Raw genomic sequence first — 17,373 nt, 5'->3', positions numbered from 1 at the left:
GGCGCTCATTCACACGGAGGCTTGGATTAGTGAATGGGAACTGAATTCCCATTCATTCCCGAAGGAGGGGGGGTGCGAGCGAGAGTGCAGGGCAGCAAGGGAGGAGTATCTCCGTCCCTGCAAGGTAAAGCAGGGATGTAGGTACTAGTACTGGGGGAGGAGAGGTGGTTAAAGTGAGTGTAAAGCAAACAAAAAAAAAAAAGTTAGATACTTACCTTTGGACAGGGAAGCCTCTGGATCATATAGAGCCTTCCCTCTCCTCTCTTGTATCCCTTGTTCCAGCACCATCACCTCAGTTTGATTTGCCACCTCAGGCAGCTTCGGAAGCACTCATGACAAAATTGCCAAATATATGTTTCACTTACTAAAATATGGAATTAAAAAAAGTGCCAGTTATTACAATCTAGCATGACTCCTAAAATACCTTCAAAAATAAACCAAGGTGTCCCAACCGGTGCAATTTTATTTTTTTCAGCCCCCAAACCCCCCCCCAAAAAAAAGAATAAATAAGTGAAATGCTCACACATGGTTGCTGTTCAAACAATGCAAACTACATTATTATATGCTTTATTTAAAACAAAGGAAAGCTGCAGCTCATCACATCCAACCCATGCTTAACCTCCTTGGCGGTAATCCCGAGCTGAGCTCGGGGTATGCCGCCGGAGGTCGCCGCTCAGGCCCTGCTGGGCCGATTTTGATTCTGAAAAAAGCAGCACACGCAGCTGGCACTTTGCCAGCCGCGTGTGCTGCCCGATCGCCGCCGCTCCGCGGCGATCCGCCGCGTGCAGCGGCGAAAGAGGGTCCCCCCAGCCGCCCGAGCCCAGCGCAGCCGGAACAAACAGTTCCGGCCGGCGCTAGGGGCTGGATCGGGCAGCTCTGACGTCAGGACGTCGACTGACGTCCATGACGTCACTCCGCTCGTCGCCATGGCGACGAGGAAAGCGAAACAAGATAGGCCGCTCATTGCGGCCTATCTTGTTACTTTCGATTGCCGGAGGCGATCGAAAGTACGCTTCAGGAGCGCCCTCTAGTGGGCTTTCATGCAGCCAACTTTCAGTTGGCTGCATGAAATATTTTTTTTTTAATTAAAAAAAAACCCCATTGCAGCCTCCCTGGCAAAATAAATAAACCGCCAGGGAGGTTAAACAGCAAAAGCATTAATGTACGGCATCAGGAGACTGATGGAGCCTAATAAATCATTACCTTTATGTCTGTGTAGGCCAAGTGTGCATTCATAACCATTGGTTTATGCTACATTCAGCATTCTATGTAGTGTTGGGCGAACACCTAGATGTTCGGGTTCGAGAACGTTCGCCGAACATCGCCGCGATGTTCGGGTGTTCGCGCCGAACTCCGAACATAATGGAAGTCAATGGGGACCCGAACTTTCATGCTTTGTAAAGCTTCCTTACATGCTACATACCCCAAATTAGCAGGGTATGTGCACCTTGGGAGTGGGTACAAGAGGAAAAAAAATATTTGAAAAAGAGCTTATAGTTTTTGAGAAAATTGATTGTAAAGTTTCAAAGGAAAAACTGTCTTTTAAATGCGGAAAATGTCATGTTTCTTTGCACAGGTAACATGCTTTTTGTCGCCATGCAGTCATAAATGTAATAAAGATAAGTGGTTCCATAAACAGGGACCGGTAACGCTAACCCAGCAGCACACGTGATGGAACAGGAGGAGGCGCAGAAGGAGAAGGCCACGCTTTGAGACACAACAACCCAGGCCTTGCATGAGGACAAGAAGCGTGCGGATAGCATGCTTTTTACCGCCATGCAGTCATAAATGTAATAAAGAGAAGAGGTTCCATAAACAGGGACCGGTAACGCTAACCCAGCAGCAGCAGCAGCACACGTGATGGAACAGGAGGAGGCGCAGGAGGAGAAGGCCACGCTTTGAGACACAACAACCCAGGCCTTGCATGAGGACAAGAAGCGTGCGGATAGCATGCTTTTTACCGCCATGCAGTCATAAATGTAATAAAGATAAGAGGTTCCATAAACAGGGACCGGTAACGCTAACCCAGCAGCAGCAGCAGCACACGTGATGGAACAGGAGGAGGCGCAGGAGGAGAAGGCCACGCTTTGTGAGACACAACAACCCAGGCCTTGCATGAGGACAAGAAGCGTGCGGATAGCATGCTTTGTACCGCCATGCAGTCATAAATGTAATAAAGATAAGAGGTTCAATAAACAGGGACCACGCGGCAACGCTAACCCAGCAGCAGCAGACGTGATGGAACAGGAGGAGGCGCAGGAGGAGAAGGCCACGCTTTGAGACACAACAACCCAGGCCTTGCATGAGGACAAGAAGCGTGCGGATAGCATGTTTTTTACCGCCATGCAGTCATAAATGTAATAAAGATAAGAGGTTCCATAAACAGGGACCGGTAACGCTAACCCAGCAGCAGCAGCAGCAGCAGCACACGTGATGGAACAGGTGGAGGCGCAGGAGGAGAAGGCCACGCTTTGTGAGACACAACAACCCAGACCTTGCATGAGGACAAGAAGCGTGCGGATAGCATGCTCTGTACCGCCATGCAGTCATAAATGTAATAAAGATAAGAGGTTCCATAAACAGGGACCGGCAACGCTAACCCAGCAGCAGCAGCACACGTGATGGAACAGGAGCAGGCGCAGGAGGAGAAGGCCATGCTTTTTGAGACACAACAACCCAGGCCTTGCATGAGGACAAAAAGCGTGCGGATATAGCAGCAATGCTTTTTGCCGCCATGCAGTCATAAATGTAATACAGATGAGAGGTTCAATAAACAGGGACCGGAAACGCTAAACCATCCCAGATGTTCATTGGTCATGTTACTTGGTTGGGGTCCTGGAGTGTTGCGTAGTCGTTTCCAATCCAGGATTGATTCATTTTAATTTGAGTCAGACGGTCTGCATTTTCTGTGGAGAGGTGGATACGCCGATCTGTGACGATGCCTCCGGCAGCACTGAAACAGCGTTCCGACATAACGCTGGCTGCCGGGCAAGCCAGCACCTCTATTGCGTACATTGCCAGTTCGTGCCAGGTGTCTAGCTTCGATACCCAATAGTTGAAGGGTGCAGATGGATTGTTAGACACAGCTACGCCATCTGACATGTAGTCCTTAACCATCTTCTCCAGGCGATCGGTGTTGGAGGTGGATCTGCACGCTTGCTGTTCAGTGGGCTGCTGCTGCATGGGTGTCAGAAAATTTTCCCACTCCAAGGACACTGCCGATACCATTCCCTTTTGGGCACTAGCTGCGGCTTGTGTTGTTTGCTGCCCTCCTGGTCGTCCTGGGTTTGCGGAAGTCAGTCTGTCGGCGTACAACTGGCTAGAGGAGGGGGAGGATGTCAATCTCCTCTCTAAAGTCTCCACAAGGACCTGCTGGTATTCTTCCATTTTGACCTGTCTGACACTTTCTTCAAGCAGTTTTGGAACATTGTGTTTGTACCGTGGATCTAGAAGGGTATAAACCCAGTAATTGGTGTTGTCCAGAATGCGCACAGTGCGTGGGTCGCGTTCAATGCAGTCTAGCATGAATTGAGCCATGTGTGCCAGAGTCCTACCAGAATCCTCATCATCCTCTTGTGAGCGTTGTGATAGTTGTTGTGATGCATCATAGTCGTCACCTTCTTCCTGGTCTGCTTCTGCTGACCATTCGCGCTGAATTGTGGAAGTCCAACGTGCACCGCTCTGGCCCTCGTCAGTGGTGGCAGGAAATTCCTGCTTCAACTCCAGCTGTTCCTCCTCCTCTTCTTCGTCATAGCTGCTGGGGCCAGCGTTTCCTGAGGCGGATGGCCTGATGTTGGTACCATCACGCTGATCGTTTTCTCCTTCAGATTCCCCCAGTTGCATCATGACAGCTGTTTCCTTGATTTTCAACATTGACCTCTTCAGTAAACACAGCAGTGGTATGGTAATGCTGACTGAAGAGTTGTCACTGCTCACAAGCAACGTGGATTGCTCAAAATTTTGGAGGACTTGGCAGAGGTCCAACATGTTGGCCCAATCGGATCCACAGAAGCTTGGCAGCTGGCCGGATGCGCCTCGGTACTGCGCCGTCATGTACTGGACGACTGCACTCTTCTGCTCGCAAAAGCGGGCTAGCATGTGCAGCGTAGAATTCCAGCGCGTAGGGACATCACACAGCAAGCGATGGTGGGGGAGATTGAATCGCTCCTGCATCTTGGCGAGTGCCCCCGAAGCAGTACTTGAATTTCTACAATGTTTGGCCACTCGTCGCACCTTTAACAGAAGATCGGCCACGCCTGGGTATGTCTTCAGGAACCGCTGAACTACTAGGTTCATCACGTGCGCCAGGCAAGGGATGTGTGTCAGCTTAGCCAACCTTAAAGCGCGAATGAGATTACTCCCATTATCACACACAACCATGCCCGGTTTCAGGTCCAGCGGTGCCAGCCACAAATCCGTCTGTTCCTTTATTCCCCTCCAAATTTCCTCCCCTGTGTGCTGCTTATCCCCAAGGCAGATCAGCTTCAGCAACGCTTGCTGACGCATGCCAACAGCTGTGCTGCACTGCTTCCACGATCCTACTGCTGCTGGTGCTGGGTTCGCGTTTCCGGATGAGGTACAGCTTTGAGATGCGTTGGAGGAGAAGGAGTCAGAGAGGTAGGTGCTGCTGTTGTTATCCAGTGGGAGGGACGGCGGTGCAGCTGTTTGCGGCGTGGGCAACACCCGCGCCGTAGCAGGTGAGGAATCGCTGCCAGGCTCCACAAGGTTCACCCAGTGCGCGGTAAGGGAGATGTATCGACCCTGGCCGAACGCACTCGTCCAGGTGTCAGTGGTGAGGTGAACCTTGCAGGCAACGGCATTCTTCAAGCTTCGGGTTATTTTGCTGACCACGTGCTCATGCAACTCAGGCACTGCAGAGCGCGCAAAGTGGTAGCGGCTGGGAACCACGTAACGTGGGATGGCCCCTGACATCATGCCCTTGAAGCTGTTTGTCTCCACCACTCGATATGGCAGCATTTCGCAGACCAGAAGCTTGGCTATGCTGGCTGTTACTGCCACGGCCCGGGGGTCATTTGCTGGCAATTTCCTCTTGCGCTCAAACATCTCCGAGACAGACAACTGAACCGTAGGGCTGCACACTGAAGGGCTGTTGGTTGTTGTGTTTGATGAAGACTGGGAGACCTCAAGAGCACTACTCCGGAAAGTGACAGTGTCAGCGTCGTCTGATGTTTGTGAATGTTGTGAACCACGCAATGGCTGGGCTACTGCTGCTGCTGAGGCGGGTCTGGTGGTGAGTCTGGTGAACCCAAGGGAGGCAGTGTTGCTGGTACCCTGTCCTGTCGAGTTTGCCCACAGAGTGGGATGTTTGGATAGCATGTGGCGGCTCATGCTGGTGGTGGAGAGGTTGTTAATACTTTTCCCCCTGCTCAGGCGGGTCTTGCACACCTTGCAAATCGCCATGGTAACATCCTCAGTGCAGTCTTCAAAGAAAGCCCAGACTTTGGAGCACCTGCCTTGCTGGCGATTTCTGTTTGCGCCTCTTTTGCCTCTCACTTGAACTTCCATGCTTGTGGTGCCTGAAATTGCGCGCCGCCTACCTTGTGGCACAAGGCGAACTCGTGCAGCAGTGGGTTCTTCAACAGACTCATCTGTGCTGCTGCTACGACGGCGATGTTCTCGTTCACAAACAAAATCTGGGTCTATGTCCATATTGTCCATACCCTCCTCTTCCATCTCCTCAAACTCGTCATATGTCATTGTGGGGGGCCGCCGCCGTGGAGTAGAGCTCCCCAGAACAACCTCTGCGCAGCTCACTCCAACGTCGTCTTCCAGAGCTTCTCGGCCGACCTCCTGCAATTGCAACCCCTCCTGCCCAACTTGCTCTGGGATTTGGGTTTCAAAGTCCTCGGACTCGCCTTGTTGTATTTCAGTGCCCGGTGCATTTCCCACAGTTAATGGTTGTGAATCCGGGCACAACATTTCTGGCTGTTCCTCCATTGACCTTTCAAAGGTGGAAGTTTGTTGGCCTGGGAATAGCTCCTGCGAATACCCCATTGTGTCCTGAGGTAATTCATCGGACTGGTTATCTGGCAGTTGTGTGCGTGGTGTCGCTGCCGGTTGTGTCAGCTTTGTGCCCACTGGCTCCTTGTAACTGGCTGAGGACTCGGACCTCGTGCGTGATGTGCTGGTGCTGCTTAACCCACTGCTGGACGCTTGAGAGGTCATCCAAGTAATTATCTGGTCCTGTTCTTTTGGATCTGTGAGGGTTGTTGTCCTGGACAACATGGGCGGTATTGAGTGGGTTTTCTTGGGTGCTCCCCTGTGGCCTGTACGTGAACCGTCAGGGGAAACACCTCTTCCCTTGCCCCTCCCTCTTTCACCGGATTTCTTCCTCATTTCACTTATCCTTAAAGTACACGCTGACTGGCAGCAGTACAGTGGCAGTACAGAAATGCTATACAGTGGTGGGTGAGCGGTGTACCACTATTGCCAGCAGCGACACAGAGCACAATGCTATACAGTGGCGGGTGAGCGGTGTACTACTGTTCCCAGCAGACACAGAGTGGCAGTAAACACAATGCTATATAGTGTGGCTGAGCCGTGTACACACAGTGGCAGTAAACAATGCTATATAGTCTGGCTGAGCGGTGTACACAGAGTGGCAGTACACACAATGCTATATAGTCTGGCTGAGCCGTGTACACAGAGTGGCAGTACACACAATGCTATATAGTCTGGCTGAGCGGTGTACACAGAGTGGCAGTAAACACAATGCTATATAGTCTGGCTGAGCGGTGTACACACAGTGGCAGTACACACAATGCTATATAGTCTGGCTGAGCAGTGTACACAGAGTGGCAGTACACACAATGCTATATAGTCTGGCTGAGCGGTGTACACAGAGTGGCAGTACACACAATGCTATATAGTTTGGCTGAGCGGTGTACACAGAGTGGCAGTAAACACAATGCTATATAGTCTGGCTGAGCGGTGTACACACAGTGGCAGTACACACAATGCTATATAGTCTGGCTGAGCAGTGTACACAGAGTGGCAGTACACACAATGCTATACAGTCTGGCTGAGCGGTGTACACAGAGTGGCAGTACACACAATGCTATATAGTTTGGCTGAGCGGTGTACACAGAGTGGCAGTACACACAATGCTATATAGTCTGGCTGAGCCGTGTACACACAGTGGCAGTGGCAGTAAACAATGCTATATAGTCTGGCTGAGCCGTGTACACAGAGTGGCAGTAAACACAATGCTATATAGTCTGGCTGAGCGGTGTACACACAGTGGCAGTACACACAATGCTATATAGTCTGGCTGAGCGGTGTACACAGAGTGGCAGTACACACAATGCTATATAGTCTGGCTGAGCGGTGTACACAGAGTGGCAGTAAACAATGCTATATAGTCTGGCTGAGCGGTGTACACAGAGTGGCAGTACACACAATGCTATATAGTCTGGCTGAGCCGTGTACACACAGTGGCAGTAAACAATGCTATATAGTCTGGCTGAGCGGTGTACACACAGTGGCAGTACACACAATGCTATATAGTCTGGCTGAGCGGTGTACACAGAGTGGCAGTAAACAATGCTATATAGTCTGGCTGAGCGGTGTACACAGAGTGGCAGTAAACAATGCTATATAGTCTGGCTGAGCGGTGTACACAGAGTGGCAGTACACACAATGCTATATAGTCTGGCTGAGCCGTGTACACAGAGTGGCAGTAAACAATGCTATATATAGCGTGGCTGAGCGAGGTACACAGTGGCAGTACACACAATGCTATATAGTGTGGCTGAGCGAGCGGTGTACTACTGTTCCCAGCAGCTACACACAATGACTGGGGGGACCCTGGCTAGCGTGGCTGGAGCGCGAACTACCCTGCCTGCCTACCCAAAGCTAAACCCACAGACAAATGGCGGAGATATGACGTGGTTCGGGTATTTATTTACCCGAACCACATGACCGTTTGGCCAATCAGAGCGCGTTCGGGCCGAACCACGTGACCCGTTCGGCCAATCAGAGCGCGTTCGGGGTCCGAACCACCTGACCCGTTCGGCCAATCACAGCGCTAGCCGAACGTTCGGGGAACGTTCGGCCATGCGCTCTTAGTTCGGCCATGTGGCCGAACGGTTTGGCCGAGCACCATCAGGTGTTCGGCCGAACTCGAACATCACCCGAACAGGGTGATGTTCTGCAGAACCCGAACAGTGGCGAACACTGTTCGCCCAACACTAATTCTATGGAGCGATTGGTTCCAGCCTGCTTGCAGCTTTTTCAGGATAGTTAGATTACCAGGCTAAACACAGTATAAGCACTTTAAACTACATCTGCCACATCCTCCACTAGAATACACACAGTTCCGTAGATCACAGAGCTCTATTTATAAAGCTGCGGAAGATTGGTTATTTCAGGAGAAGTAAAGGAACTTTTCAGAATCCCATCTTTATTTTCTAATGCCTCCATGGCAACACTTACCTACAGGTAGTGACTACCCAATAAGGATAAGTTACCTATACATTTATGAGTGTGGTTGTCCTCCAGTCAATGAATACATTTTTTTGTTTCTTTGCACTGCAACTTGCACTCCCTCCTTAATTTTTTTTATAATTAGCTCCAGTAAGTGCTGCCATGGAGGCATTGGGAAAACACAAAATTGAATACTTACCTAACAGTAATTTTCCTTTGGAAAAATAATGTAGAAAAAGGGCTGCTACACATACACTCACCCAGCAATGGGAGCAGGGAGTCTAGACCAGCATCAAATTGTACACAAGAAAATCCCGCTGCACCAATGAGTAAGGTGAAAAAATTGAAAATTCTTTATTCCAAATCCAGCATCTCAGCATACAGGTAAAAGGCTCACGCGTATCGGAGCAAGAATGGCTCCTTAATCATAGCTCCAATGCTATGATTAAGGAGCCATTCTTGCTCCGATACGCATGAGCCTTTTACCTGTATGCTGAGATGCTGGATTTGGAATAAAGAATTTTCAATTTTTTCACCTTACTCATTGGTGCAGCGGGATTTTCTTGTGTACAAAGTAATTTTCCTTTCCTGATGCATTCATGGCAGCACGGGTCTCCCTTCCAGTCCATTTGGTGAGTATTATAGCTAAAAGACTGGGGAACGCCAACACTGTCATTAATTTATAGGTAAATGATTCCAGGGGGTAGTGGAGGCAGAGTCACTACCCGTACGTATGTGCTGCCATGGATGCATGTGGAAAGGAAAATTATTCAATTTTCCATTAATTAGTAACTACCAGAGAAGAAGTATAAATTCAACTTGTCAATCTGAGGGGGAATTGCATGGTGTGTACCAGTCATTAGAAACATGCTATTAGGGTAATCCCTGTAGCCTAAATTTCACTGCAGTGGACTTTTAAACATAACTTAAACCTCCACTCTTGACTGAGATGTTTTACATTCCTGGAACAAATGTTTGCCCTGTCAATTTATTAGATTGCCTTTCCACAGTCTGGGCATTTCAGTTCAGCTTCAGATTGGTAGGACCCGACAGAGGGTGTCTATTACTGCCTAACTTCTTCTGACTCTTGCCTTTGCTGATTACTGTCATGTCACAAAATTGGTGTGGTTGCCACCACTTTATCCCCTATTGCTACACGACCTCAGGGAAGACAATACTGGGCAACACGGTGGCATAGAGCTTAGCGCTCTTGCCTTGCAGTGCTGGGTCCCGGTTCAAAGCCCAGCCAGGGCACCATCTGCACAGAGTTGTTATGGTCTTCCCGTGTCTGCGTGGGTTTCCTCTGGGCACTCCGGTTTCCTCCCAAATCCCCAAAACATACAGGTAAGTTAATTGGTTGCCCCCTAAAATTGGCCCTGGATTATGATACATAAAATACATGTAGACATATGACTATGGTAGGGATTAGATTGCGAGCCTCTCTGAGGGACAGTTAAGTGACAAGACAATGTACTCTTTACATCACTGCGGAAGATGTCAGCGCTATATAAATACTAAATAATAATAGTAAACCTAAGTATGCCATTGTAATTGAGACTGGTGAAATATTTGATATATAAAATTATGATTTGATACGGGTTGTTTTTTTTCTCTTAGAGAAAGTAGCAATACAAAAAAAATAAAGATTCCTTAACTTATAAAAAGATAACTAGCACTTTCCTCCACTGCACATCAATACTATCCTTCAAGTTGGGAGTCACTTAAAGAGAACCTGTACTAAGTAAAAATATTTAAAATAAACACATGAGGTAACTTCAAATGAACATTACATAGTTACCTTGCCATCAGTTCCTCTCAGAAATTCACCATTTTCTTCTGACAATTATCCCTTCCAGTTCTGACAATATTTTGTCAGATCTGAAATATATCAGTTGCTGTCAGTAAAATATCAGTTGCTGTCAGTTATAGCTGAGAGGAAAACTGATGTACCAGGTAATGTCCATGTTTCCCTATGACTCAAGTGGGCGATGTTACAGTTTAACTGTGGGCTGACCAGAAAGCTGTTATGGGTAATGGCCATTTTCAAAATGGAGGACGGAAAATTCCCTTGATCACAGGGAACAAACAGGACGCGGAACAGGAGAAAGACACTGAGGAGTAGACTACATGGAAGGTAAGTATGACTTGTGTATGCTTATTTTGACTTTTAATTTTCAGTTCAGGTTTTCTTTAAGATTAGTGTTTTAATATTTTTTACATACATTAGAATGGCCACCATATGTTTGTGAGACACTCAACTTGTGAACCCTTTGCGACTGATCAAGAAAAATAACATTTATATCGCACTTTTCTCCTGGCAGACTCAAACCGCTAGAGCGGCAGCCACTAGGGCACGCTCTTTAGGCAGTAGCAGTGTTAGGGAGTCTTGCCCAAGGTCTCCTACAGCATAGGTGCTGGCTTACTGAGCAGGAAGAGACAAGATTCAAACCCTGGTCTTCTGTGTCAGAGGCAGAGCCCTTAACCAGTACACTATCCAGCCACGGACTACATCTTATAACCTAATTTGCTATCAGACGTATAGTGTGACAAGCTCAAGCATCAGCCTGGAGCACTGCATTCATTTTCAGTGCTTCCACGAGGTTCCTAACAGTATTTCAATATGCTGCCTCATTTTAGTTCTTCTAAAAGGTTCCTAACAGTATTTCAATACGCTGCCTGTGGTCACAGAGCTTCCATTAACAAGACTTATAGTTAGCTTTAGCCTTTGCTGCAGGTCTTGCATTGAGAGAAGAATGAGGTTAAATATAATCAGCAGTATAAAATGGGCTTGACCTGCATCTGTTCCAAACAAGATAGATTTCCACTGTGTATACACTGCCAGTTATAAATGTCACTCACACAAGTGAAGAGAATTTGTACTGACTATATGACAAAATTCAATAAGCTAAAAAGGATGCTATAGTTTTAATATAATAATAATAAGGTAACAATGTTTTTGTCCAACGTTATCCAGCAGTAATATGAATTAAATAGAAAAAAAAAAAGAAACTGGCCCCTATGCTAATAACGTTTTCACCTGAGTTATCGCCTGGGAGATCATTTTCATCTTCTTTAGAAACTAACTTTTCAGCATTTTACCATTGAAAAAGTACCCAAAAGTTGATGAAAAAGTACAATCAAATTTATTTTGAGTATTTTCTTGCTTGCTGGTGGCTTAAGAAGCATTTTATGACAAGGGCCCATATGCAATTAACTTTTTCTCCTGAATTTTCTCCAGGTGATATTTTCAGACTTGTCAATAAAATTCATTTAAAATCACCAGCAAGCAAGAAAATACTTAAAATAGTTTTGACAGTCTTTTTTTTCACCTACTTGTTGGTACTTTTTCAATTGCAAAGTGATGAAAAGTTATTCTAAATAGAAGATGACAAATTATCCTAGGCAAAACTTCAAGAGAAAACATATGGCCCCAGGTGCCATATACAATTCCATTTTTTCCTAGTTTTTTTCCTAGGAGATAATTTTTCAACTTATTTTTAAAATAACTTTACAATTGCACTTTGCAATTGAAAAAATGGCAGCAATTAGATAAGAAAGTACTATCAAAATTATTTTGAGTGCTTAAAAGGTACTTTATTTTCAAGGTGTAAAAATATCTAGAAGAAAGCTCAGGAAAAAAAAACTAATTGCATATAGGGCAACAGTGCGTGATAACAAAGATAAAGCAGAAGAACAAAGAAATGTAGAAACTGAAGAGACTGGGCAATAAAAAAATGGGGTGGGGCAGTCAGTACAAGAAGATAGAGACAAAACATGTCGGGTTGTATTCACAGGGCTGACACAAATTGATAAACACCTGTAAAACTAGGTAAGTCCACGATGAAAAAAACTGATTATATTTGTGCATACATCATAGCTTCAACACTAGCCTGCAGCTCTAGTCCAAACCATCTAAAGCAGGGGTCCCCAAACGTTTTGGATCGAGGGCCGGGTCAACATACTTCAGACTGCTGGGGGGCCGAAGTATGCATAAAATGATGTAGAAGACTTTGCGGGCCAGGCAGTGAAGCATACCCAGGTGACAACCTGCAGTCCAATTGGACAAAAGTGTCACCTGATGTGGAATTTGGAAAACAGCAAATTACTGCTTTCTGGCTTCCATGTGGATGGGTGGTGCACTGCTATTCTATATGCGGACCACCAATATTTAAAGATGTAGCTGACCGCATCTATAAGTAATACTTTTTGTGTGTGGGGGCCAGTAAAAAAGCCTCAGGGGGCCACATTCGGCCCGCAGGCCTTAGTTTGAAGACCACTGACCTAAAGCTAGGAAAAGAATCAAGAGAGGGACTGGCGCAAGCTGTAGCTCTGCCCTCTTGCACACGTTTCAACATAATTCCAGGCCCATAGATTTGTGTGAGTTAACATGCAGAATCATTCTTATTCTTAGGCCTGATACTTGATCAATGTAGTTATGTGGCTGCCTTGTCACTAACAAAGTGTACTTGCAATAGATTAGGTACCTGTCAAGGTACATAAATTAAGTATTAAATATTTAAAATACTTAATTGTTGCCTGTGCACTGCTGGCAAAATTGTATTTCTGATCTATGCACATTGTTTTGAGGGGCAGCATTACCACAAGCAGCTCCTGATGGCGTACTGGTAGTTTAGAAAAAAAGATCAACTTTTATTAATTCTGTTTCATAAATTATCTTCGATATCTTGAATCTGAGAGAGCCGAAGGGCTTTGAGTCCTGTGATAGAAAAGCACTATAGAAATGTTGTTATTATTTAAACGCTCCCTCAAAACTCACTTTTTCCATACGCTCTACCTTAGGCCATCCCCCCTTTGACCTAAGGCCAAGTTGCACTCCTACTAAATATCCTAAAAACACACTGCCTATAGTTATGATTATTGTATACTATGCCACCTCTGCCCCCTCCCCCCCCCCCCCATCCCCCATTCCTTTAGATTGTAAGCTCACAAGGGCAGGGCTCTATCCCCCTGTGTCTTGGAATTTGTTATACATTTTATTCTCATACTATCATGTTACTTTTGTCACTGTAATTACCAATTCTGTATTTTGTACCAATTCTGTATTTTGTATATTGGTGTCTGTATTATTATGTAGGCTCGGTCCACACTTATCCAGTTGCAGATCGGATCCGTTTCAAACTGATCAGTTTTTCTAAAAACCGATGCAAAACTGGTCAGTTTTTCAAAATGTTGTCCTTTTGTAGCATACGTTTCCAGTCCGTTTCAACATATGTCCTTTCTTCATGTGTGTTTCTATTGGATAAGAGATGATTTTGAGGGGAGGAGCAGGCAGTAGGCAATCCGTTTTTGCCTCTGTTTTGTGTGCAAAAGTTCTCTGTGTAGAGGGAGATCCGTTTTTGTGTAGCCTTTTACTACCTTCCGTGTATCCGGGCTCCGTGAAGTCCAGACTCTCTGTTCAGTTTTTCAAAACAGATCTCCCGGATCACCCATGGATCCGTTTTTGAATTGGGTGAAGACGGCTACTATTTTTAACATTGGTAACCGGCACCATGATTGTTACTTACATTGCACAGAATATATTGGTGCATTATAAATCAATAGAAATAATAATAGTAAAAGCAGTTTTCAGGCAACAGAGAACGGGTACCGCTCCCCCTTCCCCAATACTTCCGTGAGAAAAAAAAAAATCACAAACTGGAAAAGAGAACATGAAAGATATCATCATAATGCGATTATAAAGTGCATGGCCTTAATGAAGTCACACTTTGGTAGCTGCAATGACGGGAGGCTCAACATGACGCCTGTAGTACTGCTGTGATTATCACAGAACATATCTAATTATCATACTTGGATTATTGGAACGGCGATCACCCTTGACTAAACAGCATAAGCTAAGTGACTTGTTCGCAGTTTAAAGCATGTACTAATTGCACTGGGCATAATGATGTCAAATAGCGAAGAGCAGAGAATAATTGGATAACCTTTCGAGAGGTGCATGTACTGAGTAGTTGCAGTCATTAATTACAACATCGTCCTCCTAATCCCTCACAGGAAAAATCCCAGAAATGTTGCCAAAAAACTTTCATTACTTTTGTTATGAAATAAAAGCACATTTCCATGACGCCCTCCTTTTTGCTGCAACATTTTTTACCTACGTAATAATCTGACCTGTTTTTTAAACAGCATTTTTTGGGGAAAATTGCAATTGTACATAGCAGTGGCATCAGAATGTTCTCATACAAATGACCAAAATTGAACAATAATCTTCTTGCAGAATCAGGCATTCCCAACATTTTTCATGCTCCAAATTCCCCAGAATACATCACTTGGTGTGTTCAAGGCAATCACAAACAGAAAATATGAGCAAAAATGAGAATGCCAGTGGATCCCCTGATGCTTTCAAAACTGCAAATATTCATGATGAGAATTGACCAAGCCACTGCTATGTTACATATAATCTTATCAGAGTAGAGCTGTGTTAATTTTGACTCTTGAGTTTGAGCTACGTGTGCCAAGTGCAAAGTGGAGACCAGCAGATGTAGTAGTGACAATCAATAGGAGTCTTTGTATCCATGACATGCATGATTTACTTGTTAGTTCCTGTACTGTAGGTGGATCTCTGGCAGCCTAGCAGCATTGGTAACATATGGAAAGACACGCTGACCGATGTGCACACTTCCAATATCAGCTCCGAAGTCCTGCTCAGCTACTTACGGCAAGCCAACATGGACTACAAGTAAGGATTAGACCCTGCTTATAAGGCTATTTCTTTTTTTCTTTCCAAATGTTGGCAATATTTGTGGGATTTTCCAAATACTGATGGTAATTTTCACCTACTATTTGGTAATTTTTCCATTGCAAAGTGCTAAAAAGTAAATTTAAACGGAAGTTGAAAAATTCTCTCCTAGGAAAAAAGTCAGGAGAAAAAGTGAATTGCATATGGTCCTCAGTCTATTGATGTTTTCTTTCTAAATATGTGCTTATTTAATAATATGAAGCTGAGTACAAGGATAATATAGAACATGAAGGAATTCTGCATAATACATATATACTTGCATATAAGCCAACCCGTGTGTAAGCCGAGGTACCCACTTATCCCTCAGAAACCAGGAAAATGTGATTGACTCGCATATAAGCCCCCTCCCCAGTATAGCCCCCTCCACAGTAGCCAGATGTGCCCCCAGTACAAGTCATTACCCCTCCCCATAGCCAGATGTGCCACAAGGATGATAGTCATGTCTCAAGACGCCACTAGATAGGGTCAAAGATATGAGACAGCGAATGCCACACAGAAAGAATCCCTGATCATTGCTAGAAATGGCCCGAACCCCCGATTTTCGGTTCACGAGCCTCGAACTCGAACTTCCGAAAAAGTGTGCGAACCTGCAAACTTTTTGAACCACAATAGACTTCAATGGGCAGGCGAACTTGAAAAACTACAAACACTGTTTCTGACCACAAAAGTGATGGAAAAGATGTTTCAAGGGGTCTAACACCTGGAGGGGGGCATGGCGGAGTGAAATACATGCCAAAAGTCCCGGGGGAAATTATGGATTTGACGCACAGCAGGGTTATAATCCCTAAAAGGCAGAAATCACATTGCATTGCTAAATTGGAGGTCTAAAGTGCTTGAAAACATCTTGTGTGTGTATACATGGATCAGCAGTTAGTGTAAGTAGTGTACTGCTTCACACTGACAGACCAAACTCACTGTGAAACACACCACAAACAGATGGCCGTGTAGTGATGGCTATGCTGGACTGGTGTGCACGATGGCGAGAGTGCAGGTGATGGCGGTTTTCAAGCCCATATGGTCGGGCTAAGATAGCTAAATGACAGAACAACTGTCCACAATGAAGCAACGACATTATTATCTTGGGTCAGGTGTGCCCCCCAACACATTCATATAGCCGGTCATTGCTTCATTGTTATATGCAAGCCCCTTCACCGTGGCAAGGTAACGATCACAAAGGTGAATTGACACATGTACATGCCTTTTGTTTTGTTGCTGCAGCTGCAGTGCAGTCAAAAAAAATTAGGCATGTGCACACACCAGAAAAATTATTATTATGTTTGGTAGCAGCCGCTGCTAGCAGAAGCTGACATAAAAATTCAGGAATCCACCTGGAGTCCTGGACCCTGTTGGTGGTGGCAGAGAAGGCAGTCAAGTGGCCTGCAGGCAGAGATGCTGTGTGGGAACTGACTTAGTCTTGGGGCAGGCAGCAGCGGCCGGCACACAGAGATGCTGTGTGTGGGGACTGACTTAGTCTTGGGGCAGGCAGTCACACAGTGTGCAGGCAGAGATGCTATGTGTGGGGACTGACTTAGTCTTCGGGCAGGCAGTAGCCCTCCGGGATCCATGCCTCATTCATTTTGATAAAAGTGAGGTACTGAACACTTTTTTGACCTGACTGCTGGTGGTATAATACAAAGTGCAGTCACACAGAAGCAGTGAAAGGTACAGTATGCACTGAATGTGCTGGGCCTGGCACAGTACAGCAATTAGCATGGGCCAGCTGTGCAGTGTCAGTGGCACACACACACACAAAAAAAAACACATCAGAAGAACATTAGCTCTCAAAAGAGCAGTTTTGGGGTGCTTTTCATCAACAAATATCAGCAAGGAGCAAGCTAACAGACCTCCTAACTATCGCTTTCCTTATCTCTCCAATGTCTCTCCCTTCTCTCACTAATACAGCAGCACACAGAGTAAGAACATTGCCGACGCTGCTGCCTTTTATAACGGGGGGGGGGGGGGGTAGGGCTCCAGGAGGGAGTGCAGCCTAATTGGCTGCCATGTGTCTGCTGACTGTGATGTAGAGGGTCAAAATTTAGCCCAATGATGTAGTATAGGGGGCGGGTCACATGACACATTGCTTGTACACTCTGCTCCACAATCCAGGGGACACAGGTAGTCTTGATCAGCACACTCTGCAGAAAATGTTGCAGGGGATGGGGTATGGACAC

General features: G+C 45.9%; 1 protein-coding gene across 2 annotated transcripts in view; it reads left to right on the top strand.

Moving 5' to 3' along the window:
- Window positions 1-17,373, top strand: part of CPA6 (carboxypeptidase A6) — a 160,463-nt gene that overhangs the window by 97,543 nt on the left and 45,547 nt on the right. For both annotated transcript variants that reach the window (XM_068234820.1, XM_068234819.1), the window contains exon 3: window positions 15,018-15,142. In XM_068234820.1, coding sequence (XP_068090921.1) covers window positions 15,018-15,142 — 125 coding nt within the window. The remainder of the gene's footprint in view (window positions 1-15,017; window positions 15,143-17,373) is intronic.

The sequence above is a fragment of the Hyperolius riggenbachi genome, chromosome 5 (assembly GCF_040937935.1).
Source record: "Hyperolius riggenbachi isolate aHypRig1 chromosome 5, aHypRig1.pri, whole genome shotgun sequence".
NCBI classification, from domain to species: Eukaryota; Metazoa; Chordata; class Amphibia; order Anura; family Hyperoliidae; genus Hyperolius; species Hyperolius riggenbachi.
This window is presented reverse-complemented; position numbering and strand designations above follow the sequence as displayed.